At 28.5% G+C, this 16,654-nt stretch overlaps 3 protein-coding genes across 3 annotated transcripts; all 3 read right to left on the reverse strand.

The window, feature by feature from the left end:
- Positions 1–3,018: 3,018 nt before the first annotated feature.
- LOC131179985 (disease resistance protein SUMM2-like) lies at positions 3,019–4,661 on the reverse strand. Its single transcript, XM_058147504.1, has 2 exons — positions 3,532–4,661; positions 3,019–3,392 (listed from the first exon to the last, which is right to left on the reverse strand). The coding sequence occupies exon 1, from the start codon at positions 4,583–4,585 to the stop codon at positions 3,785–3,787; it is 801 nt and encodes a 266-aa protein (XP_058003487.1). The 5' UTR covers positions 4,586–4,661; the 3' UTR covers positions 3,019–3,392; positions 3,532–3,784.
- A 38-nt stretch (positions 4,662–4,699) lies between these two features.
- On the reverse strand, positions 4,700–6,623 carry LOC131183333 (probable disease resistance protein At5g63020). The gene has a single exon (XM_058154102.1). The coding sequence runs from the start codon at positions 6,239–6,241 to the stop codon at positions 4,700–4,702; it is 1,542 nt and encodes a 513-aa protein (XP_058010085.1). The 5' UTR covers positions 6,242–6,623.
- A 5,098-nt stretch (positions 6,624–11,721) lies between these two features.
- Positions 11,722–12,648, reverse strand: LOC131183335 (probable disease resistance protein At1g12290). The gene has a single exon (XM_058154107.1). It carries the CDS (start codon positions 12,646–12,648, stop codon positions 11,722–11,724), a length of 927 nt encoding a protein of 308 aa, XP_058010090.1.
- Positions 12,649–16,654: the final 4,006 nt, after the last annotated feature.

A 16,654-nucleotide genomic window follows, 5' to 3' on the forward strand; every position in this document is an offset into this window, starting at 1 on the left:
AATGAAATTACCTGTTCAGAAAATTATAATGAAGTTATCAACCCACTCTCCAATAAGTTATATATATTAATTTTTATGAATTTTTAAAATTGATTGGCATAATTTTAGATTTTTTCATCTAATATTTTAGGTCTGAGGAGTATGTTAAGGAAGTCTATTGATTTGAGCTTAATTTATCTGTTTTTGTTAAGTTTTTTTATTATTTTAATAAATAAATAAATAATTAAAAAAAGTAATTAATATATCGCATAAATTAAGAACAGCTATCTGCTACCAACTCGGGGCCAATATTACGCATCCCCCACATGGCCATCCTTTTCTAAGGTCAATCATGCATCTCTTGAATTTATGCATAATCACTTTTAAATATCACTTAATTTTTATTTGAATAAGTAAAATTTTAAATTTATCAAATAAGCGATATATTTTAAATAAAATCGTTATTGTATATATTAATTATAAGAAACAACAATAAAATTAGTGAATTTTTTTGTCCAATGATAAATTTCTGATTTATAGAAATTGGAAATGAGAAAAGAATAGGAGAATGATTATAATATTTAATATTATTGGTTAGATTTTATCCTTTTTATAATAAAATTAGGCATTTTATTAGGCTTTGCATAGGCTTAAATTTGTTATGGAAATTGGGAAATTATGCCAAGCCAAATTTTATTGTCGATCAAGATCCGGTAGCTAGTTTGAGTTGGGATATCAATAATACATTACCAACCTAACCAAGCGTCTATGCACACTTCGTGGAGGGCATGGCTTTATTTTCGGATCACTAAACTCATCCTCTGCCTCTAACTCAAATAAAATCAATTCATCGTTATTCAATTATTAACTCTGAAAAAAGCTTTTATAATAGCAAAATTACCCTTCTATGGCAAGAAATTGTAGAAATTATAAAAAATCGTACCATTATAAAATTTTTTTAAGAGTTAACAATTAACTAATGATAAATTGATTTTCTTTATTAAAAGGATTAATTTGTTTAACAAAAATAAAATTTAGAAATTCAATAATTACTCAAATAGTTAAATAGAGATTTTTTTTTTTTTTGAAAAAAGATCTTTAAAGAGAGATTAATCTGTAAATTTTATATTTTACTAAATTTTAAATATTTGGATATAAATTATCCGGAAATAACGGAAGAGGAGAGAAATGAGTGGTGAAGACCATGATGGAAATGAAATTACTTTTCTCTCTCTCATTTGGAAAGTGATGACTGATGAGAGAAAATAAAGTTAAAAAAGGCGGGCAGAAAAGGTCAATTATAATTTTTTATTTTTAAATTATAATGTTGGCTTTAACTTCTTATAAAAAAAAAAATTATACAAGTCCAAAAGCAAAAAATAAGTCAATAAAGGAAGGCAGCATGATTTTGTCCAAATCAACTTTTTGTTTAAATATTTGAATTTCAACTCTAAAAATCTTATAGTACACTAAAAGATAATTTTTTTAATTAAATTTTTAATTAGATTAGAAAAAAGATTAATTAATTAATTTTTTTAGAACATAAAAGATAAAACTTTCATTGAATTGAGATGAAATATAAATACGAGGTATATAATTTTTTATTATTTTAATTTTACATAAGAAAATTTAAGATAAATTAACGTAAAAAATAATTGTAATTATCTTAATTTAAAGGAATTGATTATATTGATATGGTATTTGAATTGGCCCATCGATAAAAAACATACTCCACTTATTGATAATCTAATATTGTTTGACTCCATAGTCTTTTTATGAATTCAATATGAAATTTATCAAATTTTAATATCCTCAAAATGAAAAATATGTACTATCATTGCTCTATAATCAAAATAATAAAGTAAAACGCTTAATAATTCCATGATAAAAAAAAATTGGAACAAAGTCTTGCCAATACAAAAATATCGAATCCTCATAGAAGGGCGGAAAATAAATTTTTCATGACAAAACTTATATCCATCAATAAAAATAAATTAAAAACAAAATAACTATATTTAAAAAAACACAGATACGAACGATTATTAAAAAAATATAAAATTAATATAAAAAAAAAAGTAACCACCAGTTAAAATACTCAGCAATGAGCAATTCAAAAAGCTCCAAAGAAAGTTATTCTTATGGTTACACTGGTATGTATAAAATTTGATTTTAGATTAATTTTTAAATACTTCAAAATTTTCAAAATAATATTTTATCAAAATCTCATGTAACGGAAACTCTTATCATTTAACGAAGTTTTCGAGGGCCATCTGTATGTGACCGAATTAGCTCTTAGCTACTAAAAATTAAAGTTTAATGAATTTTAAAATATAATATTATATTAGGCGTTTGATGCGGAGAAATATAGAAATAGGAATTTCTTTTTAATTGGTGAATTTTTATGGATTTTTTTTTATTTGTGAAGAACTAGTTTATATTAAAAATGTGTTTTTAGAGGAAATTAGTTTATTTTGAGTCAAAAATATTCTTATTTATATATTATAATTGAACTATTATTGATTGAAATAGAAAGATGGAATTGAAATGATTCCATACTAAATTATTATTATTATTATTATTATTATTATTATTATTATTATTATTATTATTATAAATGCTAGCTTGATCAATAGTAAGCAGTAATGTTAGTGGTTGTATGATTATATAAAATAAATTATTGATAAATTTATTATTAGATATATAAAATTCATATTTACATATTAATTACAAATGAAAATTCTTTCATATATTACGTGATACAAACACAAAATGCTTGCAAACAATTAAATTCAGAAAATTCATAGTTTTAAAATATAAATATGAGATCCAATCTTATATTTAAATAATAGCTAGACTTATCAGATTAGTGATTATTAATTTTAGAGTTTTAGATTGAGCTAAGGCTATCCCAGATTAAACAGTGCATCTAAAAAATATAATATAATATAATATAATATAATATAATATAATCATGTGGATTTGTATGTAAATTTTCAAGATTTCAAGTGAAGAAGGTTAATTTCTCAAACCAGAGGCAAAGGTTATAATAAGCTTTTGATTATAGAAAAATAAAGAGAACAAATATACATGGAATATATGTATCTAAGGACCCATCCCTAAAATGATATGCAAAATTCAGACCAAACATAAAATGAACTTATACTAAGCAAACTCAACTTTAATTTCAGGTAGAAGGCATTGACTGGGCACAAACTCGAAGAAAACATCTCAAAATAAAATCAAAGCAAAAAAGCTACGCATGCAGTAAACAGAAAATGCGCAAGAATTGCAGTCCTGATACTTGAGTACCAAAATCACTCCATTTGGCTGTAACACATCCACCAACACAGCATCCAAAGCCAAATGCAGCATTTGCTCTCACAGCACCATTCAATAGTTTGCCAGCTCATCCCCTGCCAAAAAAAAAAAAATTGCATTAGAAATCACAGTCAACAATAATTTTGAAAGCCTTTAAGCGTTTGATCCAAGATATAATATGATCAAAATATGTCAATACGAAATAATACAAAGTTGAAAATGAAAACCAATTACCAAAGGGAGCGAGAATGCACAAAGCACGGTAGAAAGGTAGTTTTAGTAGAATCATCCTCCCATTCAACATCTTTCCACCATTGTTCCTCTGCTTTAATCTCAACTTTGCCTCCATTTGCGCTGCTCGAGTTTAATGCAGCTTCTTAAGCTGTGGGCATTCATTTACTTCGATTTTTTCTAGAGAGGGAAAGGACTAGCATTGGGATATATGCTTTTCAGTTGTGGTAAAAAAAGCAACCTGAGCTCTTGGAGTTTAAAAAATGGGGTTAAAATTTTCATCCCCAACTTGAACATCATCTAACTTTTCAACACTTATTATCTCTTCTATATGCTCGTTCACTTGCACATTCAAACACGTCAAATTTGGAGCTAGAATAACCCATGTCAGATCCCTCAATCTGAGGCTTCCCCCTAAAGTCAATGTGTGAAGGCTATTAAAGTATGTCTTCCTTGAGATCATTGAGTTGCCTAGACCTCCACCTGCATCATGTGCTTCTATCTCTTCCATTACAACATTGACACCCAACTCTTCTGAATTACTTCCACCAATTATAACCATATCTTCTAGATTCTTCATATTTGCCAACCGCCAAATGTTGAAATATTGTGGACTTGGAAACAAATTAAGCCATAGAGCTCGAGTACAGTTGACTAATGTGTGGGTGTTGACATAACTCTGGAGATCTGAGACACTTCTTATTGTACTGCTCAATTCATTCAAGTGTTCCAAGCATTGTAGCTCCTCTATTAGCAAGTTCTCTTCCCTCAATATATTATCTTCCAATTTTTCGACCCAAATAAAACCAACATTGTACATTTTCAAAACTTGCAATGATGATAAACTGGATATGACTCCCCTTGGAATCATATTTAGCTCGAAATTACCCACCAAGTTCAGATATTTCAGATTTACCAACATTTTCAATTCAATTGGCAATTGACTTATCAACGTCCATGACAGATTAAGATATTGCAATGAGTTCAATTTTGATATTCCTACCGGCAATTTTTTGATATTAGTACTTGATAGGTCTAATACGGTTAGTGTACCCATAAACTGAAAGAAACCATCACTGATCTCACTCAAAATTACGATTATCGCTGAGAAATAAAGTCAAAAGATCAAGACATCTAAGAATTTCATGGATTCTCTCGAAGGAGTTTGCCATCAAGGACATCCGCTTTGATACTTCCCATTTTCCAATCTCTGTACTCGAGTTAATTGGGCACCCGCTTCCACAAAAAACTTATGTTTTTCTTTTTCATATTTACATACTATCAACAGAGCCATATCACGAATCACATCATGCATTTTCACATGTTGGCCTTTCTCTTCCAATAAACATGCCCTAACAAGAGTGCCAATTATAGAACATGCCTCATTGCGAGCACAAAAATTCTCATAAATCCAATAATGTACCAAGTCATCTTTCTCAATTTCAAACTCTTCCGGAAATAAGGAACAATATAAGAAACAAAATTTAACTTTATCACTAGGCAAACCGTCATAACTAAACTTCAATCTTACAAATACCTCAACCTCCATGTCTTGAATTACCTCATCCTCCATGCCTGGTAAGCTTGAGGCAGGGCTTCTAAGTACCTCAAGAGCACGCTCCCATTCTTCCTTTGTAATTTTACTGGCCATGGCTCTACCAATGGTAATGAGTGCGATTGGCAACCCACTACACTCTTTAGCAACATCTTGAGCCAGAGGAACAATATCAAAATCAATATGCCCAACCTTCTCTTGAAACAACGCCCAAGCTTCTTCCCAAGCCAAAGGTTCTACTTTTATCATCTTTTCAGCTTTCATTTGCCCGCCTACTCTGCAAGAGCGTGTTGTGAATACTATCTTGCATCTGTTTTGTCTAGTAGGTAGAGGAACCCCAATCTCTACAAGGTCAACTCGCCGCCATATGTCATCTAATAATAATACAAATTTCTTTCTACTCAGTACATGAAATATGTCTTCCGCTTTATCTCGGAGGCTTTTCTTTTTCCATTTCTTATCCAAAAAGCCAATTCTTTTCCAAATCTGCTCTTGAATCTTCTCAGGTTTCAAATCTTTAGAAACCACAGCCGAAATCACAACATCAAAATTATTAGATATAGTGGCAAATCTGTTGTTGATTTTAGTAAGAAGAGTAGTTTTACCGACTCCCCCCATACCGTATATGCCAACAATTCTCACCTCATCTCCCGTGATGTAGCTCCATGCCTCGTCTAAGGTAGTTTCAGTGCCCAATGTTGGATTAACATTTCCTACTACCACTGGTTCTGGAAGTGTCCTCTCAACCACTTCCTTAAAATCTCCTTCGCTCATCAAACCAACCACATGTTTGAGGCTTCTGGAAACGCTTTTCCCAAACATGTAGGTGGCCTTACAGTTCTTGGAGCAACAGCCTGCGAGACACAATTTCTGTCTTTCTAGCGTAGCTCTGTTGAGGAGAGAATCAACTTCAGTAATGGTAGCGTCTACCCTTGAAAGCCATCCTCCAATTCGATCCAGCTGCACTGTTTGTGGAGTTTCCTCACTTTTGACCCTCCGCATCACATCATTGCTCAGCTCTCTTAATTTATCTCTTGCAGTCTCAAGTTCTTGAAGATTGTCTTCAAGCTGACATACATAAAGAGCTTGTCCAGCAACGCAATCCCAGCAACGACCGATCAAGGCATCACCGCATTGAATTGAAACGACGTTACCCATAGCTTATGAAGAATTGGACAGAAGCGTAAAAAAATGAACGGAAGCTAAGTTATTACAAGAAATCTAAGGGATGAAAAATGAACTCTTTGTTTGAAAAAATGATAAGAAAGAAAGGGAGAGGAGAGAAATTGAGAGTGGAGAGAATGATGGAAATGAAATTACTTTTCTCTCTCTCGATTGAAATGTGAAGAAAGAAAATAAAGTGAAGTGAAGTGAAAAATGAGAGGCAAAAAGATGAAGAATAATGGTATTGATCCCTTTAAGTCTTTGCAGTTTGCATAATAATGGATTCTATGGCTTTTTGATAACGATGCATGAATCGTTTTATTCCTTGCTTCATTGTGGAGTCCATGGCTTTTGAGGAAAGACAGTGGTCTCAATAATGCTAGTTTAAAAATGAAATAAAAATATTTTTTGATTAAATTATTATAAATGGTATTGCTTTAAAATTTCATTTTTAATTACTTTCTGACCTAATAATAAAAAGAGGGCCAATAATTTTTTTTTTCAGAGTCAATACACTAACGGCAAATTAATTATCTTTTTAACCGAAGAACTAATTTATTTAACGGAACTGAAATTTAAGGACTCAATTATTAGCTAAATTTTAAACAAGGATTAATATATGAATTTTACCAAATCTTATAAACTTACTTATAAATTATTCTAATTATTAATAGTGAAATATTTAGAGGTAAAAGAAGATTCCTTTCATACAAGGGCAATTTTGCCATTATAAAATAGTTTTTTAAGACGATAAATTGGAAAGAAAGGATCAATTTGTTTAATAAAATTGAAATTCACGAATTCAATCTTTACTCAAACTTTAAATAACAGTTAATATGCGGGTTTTATTAAATTTTAAGGACTTAGACATAAATTAATAAATTATTCCAAGGAAGAAAGGGAGTGGAGAGAATTATAGGAAATGAAATTACTTTTTTCTCTCTTGTTTGGAAAGTAAAGAGAATAAAGTAAAGGAAAAAAAAAGGAAAAAAAAAAGGAAATAATAATTTTTTTATTTATGTAAAGTATTATGTTGGCTTTAACTTTTTTTACAAAAGATTAATTATAAAACTAAAAATTATAAATGTAGATAAATTTCTTTTCTAAACTGTACATGATTCGTTTGGATCAAACTAAACCGATAAAATCTGTTTTGATGGTATTCAAATTAAAACAAACAAATTAAATTTCAAAATAGAATATGTTTCATTTTCACATTAAACAAGTTGAGTTTAATTTAAATGATTTTTATTTTTTTAATATTTTGAAATTTTTATAACTCAATTCTTATTAAATCTTGCGTTATATATATATATATAATAGGTATTAAAATTCTAAATAAAAATGATAAAAAATATCATACCAATGGCCAGAGCAGCTAGTCACGAGTTTATGTAGGAAATCAAGTGTGGATGTTGCCCCAAAGTCTAAACCCAGCATGAGGGCAACTCGATGAATCATCCATCATCTTGAGGCCTCTAGAAACAACCAAGCCTCCAATGTTGGCCATGATATGCGATGGACAACGTTGAAGCATCAGCATATTCATCACCTTAAACTCCATACTGCTAGACATTATACATTACAGGATATGAAAAAAGTTTGATGGAACATCTAACAGAATGATCGTGTCAAAAGCCAAAAAACAAGAAATGTGGCAACTCCTGGCAATTCAAGTTCTTGAATATAAAAGACAACAGATGCAATACAATTCACAAATGTTTAACCTCATACAACGCATTGGAGGACTTGCAAAGGGCATTCACTTTGACGTTGAAAAAATATATAAATATTTCTCTCTCATCCCGCAAAATATTTTCAGAGTATAACGGAGCCTGTTGGGGTTTCTGACCATTAACACTTTGGAAAAGATTACCTTTTTACATGACTGGAAATTTGTTTAACATCTATTTGACAGATTGCTTCTCAAAGTATAAGTTCAATGAACTGAGCAAGTAGAAAATACCAAATAGGCAAATACAGATTAAAAACAGTAACTTCAAAAAACTATTGTGATTCATTTGCTGAAATTGAAATACACATTCAGCCAATTAAATAAAAAAAAAACTAAAAAGAAAATTTTAAAAGTAGGAATAAGCTGTGTTAACTTGATAAATCAAAAGATAAACAAATAAAATCTAGATTATACATTTCTTTCATGCCATTCATTCCTTACAACATCTTGACATCAATTAAGGAAAATATATTAGAGGAGAAAAAAGAGACTAAATCAGGTCAGCTGACAAGAAGCATACTATTAGCAGGTAACAAATTTCTTTGCTCCCCATCTGAAATATGAACCGTACGACGTAGATTTCTCAATGTTGCTTCATCTTCCCAACGCAAAGGCCCCGAAGCATACAAATTCTCAACAATATGTAGATAATTCTGACCTGTAGAATTCTACTCCCAATCGCTCATCTAAAGAAAGTGGACATCCTTCAGTCGCATAATCCACTCTAGAAGATGATTCAGCATCACTACAGCAATCCTCTATATTGTTACTGTGTGGTGTAGAAAACCTAAAGGGAAAATTTTGATAATCATCGCCCATAGCACTACAACTACCAACAGAGGATCTACAACTATCAGTATGCACAGATATTGAGGACTCTACAAGAAAACTATCACTTCCCCTACTTTCATCCACTCTAGAAAACTCAGCTGTTGAAACATTAAAAGAAAAAAGAACATGATTTCTACCCAATGATGCATCTGGATAAACAACTATATCTACCTTTTCAAGAGTTGGAGATGGATGCATTGAACAAATTCGATGATGGCTACCATCTTTTTCTATCAGTCCCTTCTTTTGAGCAGTTACTGGATGAGCTTCAAGGCCATACATGCCAAGTGGTGATCCTCTCTTCAATGTTCTTGTTGAAACCATATGAGGGGCAGTAATCATCTACAGCATATTGATTTATCCGTGTATTTGGCCGTCATTTACCCATAGGCATGCCACAAATCTCCAAACCCTGTTTCAAACGCCCAACAGATCAGAAATGATAATTAGTATCAAACTGATACATAAACAAGAATCACCAATTTAACCATTGAGATGAATTGAATAAACAGAGAAAAATAAAGAGCTTACTAACCTTGTCTGCGGCATTTTTCAGTTCTTGTGCTTGAAATTAGGTTTGTTCAGAATCTGAGTTTGATTTGAGTGAGTGAAGTGATCATGAGGTTTTTGAGTCGAATTTAAGTCAAGCATTTACGACGATCGGTCGCTTATCTAGTGGTTTCTGTGGAGCACTTGAACTAATAAAACCGACTATAAGAAGTTATAAATTATTTAGGACTTAATTTGTGATTTCAAATTTAATCCTAATGAATTTAGGATTTGTATTTCATTTCTAAAATATTTACAAATTAATTTAATCTTTTAAATAAAATGTAGAGTTACCCACATGAATAAAGTTGATTCATATAATAAAAAGAGATAAATGTAAAAATTCAAACTCAAAATTTTCCTATTTTATATATTTATTAAGATATAAAAAAACCAACTAAATTACACTTTCATTGGCAATACTTGTATTACTTTAATTTATTAATAAACATAATCGTGTATATAGTTTAATTCTAGCTCTTTTTATTGTAAAAAATTCACAATTAATCTACTAATTTCATTAGATCTATTATGAATATTTATTAAATAAATTAGGTTTAATATTTTTATCATTAGAGTAAAATAAAAAAAAATAAGAAATATAATTAAGAAATTTAAATCTTAAAGTTATAGTGTAAGAAATATATAAACTATTTATTTTAACTCTCGAGATGTCGAGTAATTCTATAGAAATCTAATAATACGCAGTCGTTTAAAAGCTTATTTCCTAACGACTAATCTGTCAACTCCTAATTTTGAGCACCTTAACCAAAATTTAAAGTTGTGTTATTTGACAATGTTTAAGAAGGATTATTCTTAGATACACCAAAGTGAACTCAGTAATTTATTAATTCAACTAATTAAAAATTATAAAAATATGTTTTTGTAATGAAATTCGTAAGACTTATCATTATTTCAGTGACATTTCAATTTTGAATTGAATGGTTGTATAATAAGCAATCATTTAATAGACTAATCATTTCCTATCATTACATTGGTGTATATAAAATTTTGAATTTAGATTAATTTTTAAACACTTCATAATTTTCAAAACAATTTTTCACTAATTTCATAGATCTCACACAACAGAAACTCTTAGCATTATGTCTTGTACTAAACTTTGAAGGTCAAAATGTGTCTAAACTGTGTTTTTTTATTTCCGTTAAGCAAAACAATAGAGAGAGAAAATAAGCTTCAAAGTTAAAATTTTATTTTCCAACATTTTTCTGAAATTTTATAGATTATTCTCTAATGAGTTAAATTTTTATGAATTTTAAAATTAATTAGCATGATTTTAAATCTTTAATAATTAGCATAGTTTTAAATTTTTAATTTTATTTAAAAGTTTTATTGAAGTTTAGTAAATTTAAAAATATACTCTCAACGCTTGAGTGGAGAAATATATAAATAGGAATTTATATATATATATATATATATATATATATATATATATATATATATATATATATATATATGTTTTTCATTATTGTTAGTATTATTATTTGTGAAGAACTAATTTATATGAAAAATATATTATACTAGTTTATATATTATATTTGGACTATAATTGATTGAAATAGAAAGATTGAATACTAAATTTTTAATTATTAATAATATGTATATCTATATGTGATTGTTGAAGATATTAAAAAAGTGCTAGCATGATCAGTAGTAGTAATGTTTATGGCTGTCTGATCATATAAAATGAATTATTGATAATTTTATCATTAACAGTCACAACAAATTAAACGCAGGATGAATTTACCTGAAATTTTATTGTTCTCTCCTACAAAAAGCAAATTCGAGCAAAACAAATCAACTCATGAAACACAAAACAAGTTCAAGATGAGACAGAAAGTTACAAAATTGAAGAAAACATCTCAAAAAGCTACACATGCAGTAATAGGAAATGCGCAAGAATTGCAGTCCTGATACTTGAGAATGCGCAATATCAACAAAATAACTCCACCCACACACCCATATTGGGGGGGAAAAAAAAAAGACTCCACCAGCACAGCTTCGAAAGCTAAATGCAGCATTTGGCCAACAACACCACTCCATAGTTTGCCAGCTCATCCTCTGCCACCTAAAAAATTTCATCGGAAGTCAGACTCAACAATAAAACCGAAAGCCTTCAAGCATTTGATCCAGGAAATAATATGATCAAAATATGTCGATGCAAAATGCTAAAATTGTTTTGCAGACATGCTAAAATAAAGCCAGAGTATATATTAATATGCAAGGTGGCAAAATAAAGAACTGAATTGGGCTTTTTTTTGTCAGAAGAATTAGAAGGAGATTGAAATAACAAGTTGAAAATAAAAACCAATTACCTATGGAAACCAAGCTAATGTGAAAATCAATACCGACGGCGATAAGGCACAAAGCACGGTAGAAAGGTAGTTTTAGTAGAATCATCCTCCCATTCAACATCTTTCCACCATCGTTCCTCTGCTTTAATCTCAACTTTGCCTCCATTTGCGCTGCTCGAGTTTAATGGCAGCTTCTTAAGCTGTCGGCATTCATTTACTTCGATTCTTTCTAGAGAGGGAAAGGACAAGGCTTTGGGATAAATGCTTTTCAATTCTGGTAATATATCCAAGATGAGATATTCGAGTTTAAAAAATGGATTGAAATTTTCATCCCCAACTTGAACATCATCTAACTTTTCAACACTTATTATCTCTTCTATATGCTTGTTCTGGCCCACAAACAAATGCGTCAAATTTGGAGCTAGAATAATCCATGTCAGATCCTTCAATCTGAGGCTTCCCCTTAAAATCAATGTATTAAGGCTATTAAAGCATGTCTCCCTTGAGATCATTGAGTTGCCTAGACCTCCACCTGCATCATCATGTGTTTCTATCTCTTCCATTACAACAACAACTCCCGGCTCTCCTAAATCACTTCGACCAACTATATTTATAAATCCTAGATTCTTCATATTTGCTAACCACAAAATGTTGAGAGATTGTGGACCTGGAAACAATTGAAGGCTTAGAGCTCGAGTACAGTTGAGTAATGTGTGAGTGTTGACATAACACCGGAGGCCTGAGACACTTGTTACTGTGCTGCTCAGTTCATTCAAGTGTTCCAAACATTGTAACTCCTCTACTAGCATATTATCTTCCCTTAATATATTTTCTTCCCCTTTTTGGACCTCAAAAATACCAACGTCGTACATTTCCAAAACTTGCAATGATGATAAACTAGATATGACTCCCCTTGGAATCCTATTTAGCTTGAAATTATGCTCCAAGTTCAGATATTTCAGATTTACCAACATTTTCAACTCAACTGGCAATTGCCTTGCTTCATTGTGGAGTCTATGGCTTTTGAGGAAAGATAGCGGCCTTAATAATGCTATTTTAAAAATGAAATAAAAATACTTTTTTATTAAATTATCATAAAGGGAATTTCTTTTCTTAATAATGTTAGTGGTCAATACACTAACGATAAATTAATTATCTTTTTAACCGAAGAACTAATTTATTGAACGGAATTGAAATTTAAAGACTCAATTATTAGCTAAATTTTAAACAAGAATTAATATATGAATTTTACCAAATCTTATAAACTTAGTTATAAATTATTCTAATTATTAATAGTGAAATATTTAGAGGTAAAAGAAGATTCCTTTCATACAAGGGCAATTTTGCCATTATAAAATAATTTTTTCAGACGATAAATTGGAAGGAAAGGATCAATTTGTTTAATAAAATTGAAATTCAAGAATTCAATCTTTACTTAAACTTTAAATAACAATTAATATGCGAGTTTTATTAAATTTTAAGGACTTAGATATAAATTAATAATTTATTCCAAGGAAGAAAGGAAATGAAATTACTTTTTTATCTCTCTTGTTTGGAGAGTAAAGAGAATAAAGTAAAGAAAAAAAAAAGAGAAAAAAGGAAATAACAATTTTTTTATTTTTTAAATTATTAGGTTGACTTTAACTTTTTTATAAAAAATTAATTATAAAACTAAAAATTATAAAGATAGATCAATTTTTTTTCTAAACTATACACGATTCGTATGAATCAAACCAAACTGATAAAGTCAGTCTTGATATTTCATTTTTACATTAAGTGAATTGAGTTCAATTTAAACTATTTTTATTTTTTTAATATTTTCAAATTTTTATAATGCAACTCTTATTAAACCTTTTATATATATATATATATATATATATATACTACCTCTTAAAATTCTAAATAAAATGATAAAAAACATCATACCAGTGGCCAGAGCAGCTAGTCACGAGTTTCTGCGGGAAATCAAGTGTGTATGTTGCCTCATACAACTCATTGGAGGACTTGCAAAGCGTATTCACTTTGACGTTGAAAAAATATATAAATATTTCTCTCTCATCCCGCAAAATATTTTCAGAGTATAACGGAGCCTGTTGGGGTTTCTGACCATTAACACTTTGGAAAAGATTACCTTTTTACATGACTGGAAATTTGTTTAACATCTATTTGACAGATTGCTTCTCAAAGTATAAGTTCAATGAACTGAGCAAGTAGAAAATACCAAATAGGCAAATACAGATTAAAAACAGTAACTTCAAAAAACTATTGTGATTCATTTGCTGAAATTGAAATACACATTCAGCCAATTAAATTAAAAAAAAAAAAACTAAAAAGGAAATTTTAAAAGTAGGAATAAGCTGTGTTAACTTGATAAATCAAAAGATAAACAAATAAAATCTAGATTATACATTTCTTTCATGCCATTTATTCCTTACAACATCTTGACATCAATTAAGGAAAATATATTAGAGGAGGAACAAGAAGAGACTAAATCAGTTCAGCTAACAAGAAGCATACTATTAGCAGGCAACAAATTTCTTAGAACCATCAAATACTCCCTATCTGAAATATTTAGTATTTAAGTATATTAAAATAAATTAAGTTTTAGTAAAAAATAATAATATATTATTATGTGAAGTAGATTTTGTAGATTCAAGATGAAGACATCTTCTCTTTGTTTCCATCTCACATAATTTCAAAAGCGAGATGAGATTAAAAAAAAATAATTGAATATCAAGTAAATCGAATCAGAGTAAAAACAATTATCATCCCTAACATATATATATATATATATATTAATTCAGTACGGTTGATAATATACTACTCTTAATGAAGCTGTCAGTACGCGCGCGTATGATAAACACTAATCAATTGCAAATTGAGTGGCCTTTTTGTCATAATCTCTACCTTATTAAACAATTTGCATTAGTTTATTGCAAATTGAGTGGCTTTACGATTATTCTAATTACTGTTGAAAATCTATTAAAGAAATTGATATGAAATAATTTTATATTTTAAGTGGAGAAAATATTATAATTACCGTTGAAAATCTATTAGAGAAATTGACGTGAAATCATTCTATTTTCTTACAGACTTAATAATAATAATAATAATAAAATCTGAGCATGAATACTCGGGCTGGTTAACGGCTTAGCAAAATATTTGCCATCATATATTTATTTTATATTTCTAATATGTACTTTTATTTTATTTCTTTATTTTTAATTAGTTTTGTTAATAATATTTTCTTTTATTTTTAAAATATTATAAAATCATTAGAAAAAAACCTTTAGATAAAAATTTTAATATATATATATTAATTATTTATGTACTAAAATTATTAAAACCATGTGCTTTGAATGAGCAATTTTCTAATTATGATTATGATAGTATTTGATATAAATAAATGAGTAATTTTCTAATTATGACTCGACTATTGAATCGATAAGCTGATATGACCCGATTGATTTGAGTGATTCAATTATTTCATAAAATTTCTCTCTTTTTTTTTTTTAAATTTTAGTATAAAAATTGAATTTAAAATCTCATAAAAAAGTTTTTAAAATTAAAATTAATTGAATTAACTTGGTAGTTATGTGCTTTTATTTTAATATATTTATTTTTTATTATATACTTCATATTTCATAAATATTAAAAAAAAACTATACATTTATAGAAATTTTGATGCATTATATTACTTGAATACTTTTATGTACAATTTAAAAACACTATTAAAATTTATTAAATATAACTTAATAAATGTTAAAATTTTATTTTGAATAATTAAAATTTAATTAATTATATTTATTTATATTAATAAGTGTTATATTTAATTAATTTATATATTTAATTAATTTTTAATGATTCACTGATTAAATTACTGACCCATTCATCCGATACCTTCATTGAGTCAATTTCCAAACCAATTTTGAAGCCGGGTTTAATAACATTGTTTCACATATTTGTGTTTTGAATTCATAATATACTAAGTCAAGTAATAATAGTTTGCATAATTTTTTTATTTTATTTTTATTTTTTTGGGTTTGCATAATTTGAATTTTATTTTTTTATCAACCTACTCATAATGGCTTGCATTATATATAAATATAATCAAAGTCCAAAGATCAATAAGGTTCACCGGTTGTTGTGAAGGTTAAAAACGAAACTAAATGAAAATTAAATTATTTATGCAGAAAATTATAATGTTCTTTACAAGTTATATTATTTTGGCTTAAATGTGTTTTTTTAATTCAGGAAAGGAAAACAAATAATTTTGCTTATAGAGAGAGAAACTAGGTTTGAAAGCTCAAATTTTATTTTTTAATATTTTTTCTCAGATTTTCTAGATTATTTTGAACATCTTTAATTTTTGAGTTACTCTCAAGTAACTTATATATTAATTTTTATTAATTTTTAAGGTTGATCAGCATAATTTTAATTTTTTAGTTTTATTTATAATTTTATTGAAATTTAATAAATTTTAAAATATAATCTTGGGTGTTTGATGTGGAGCAATATAGAAATAGGAATTTCTTTTTAATTGGTGAATTTTTTTTTTTTTAATCTTTCTTATTATTATTATTTGTGAAGAACTAGTTTACATGCAGCAAAAGGAAATGCGCGAGAATTGCAGTCTTGATAATTGAGAATTCACAAGTAGCAAAATCACTCCGTTTAGCTGTAAGACATCCACCAACACAGCATCCAAAGCTAAATGTAGTATTAAGAATGGATAATTGATATGTCAAATTAATTAAAAATTGATTAAATTTAAAAAATATCAAAGAACAATGTAATTTGGCATGTGATCTCTTGCATGATAGAAATAGTTAGTGACATGAAAGTTGTCCCATATTAAAAAAGTTATGTCTGTACATTAAAAGAAATCAAAACGAACTATTTATTATCAACAGTTATTTCTATTCTAAAAGATATAAGTGAGCATATATAATTATTTTAAGAGATATACAGTAAACAGAT

The sequence above is a fragment of the Hevea brasiliensis genome, chromosome 1 (genome assembly GCF_030052815.1).
Source record: "Hevea brasiliensis isolate MT/VB/25A 57/8 chromosome 1, ASM3005281v1, whole genome shotgun sequence".
Taxonomy (NCBI): domain Eukaryota; kingdom Viridiplantae; phylum Streptophyta; class Magnoliopsida; order Malpighiales; family Euphorbiaceae; genus Hevea; species Hevea brasiliensis.

What these genes read in the sequence shown, in the direction of transcription:
- LOC131183333 (XM_058154102.1), bottom strand. Translation starts at nt 6,241, where the DNA reads ATGGGTAACGTCGTTTCAATTCAATGCGGTGATGCCTTGATCGGTCGT.
- LOC131183335 (XM_058154107.1), bottom strand. Translation starts at nt 12,648, where the DNA reads ATGTTGGTAAATCTGAAATATCTGAACTTGGAGCATAATTTCAAGCTA.
- LOC131179985 (XM_058147504.1), bottom strand. Translation starts at nt 4,585, where the DNA reads ATGGGTACACTAACCGTATTAGACCTATCAAGTACTAATATCAAAAAA.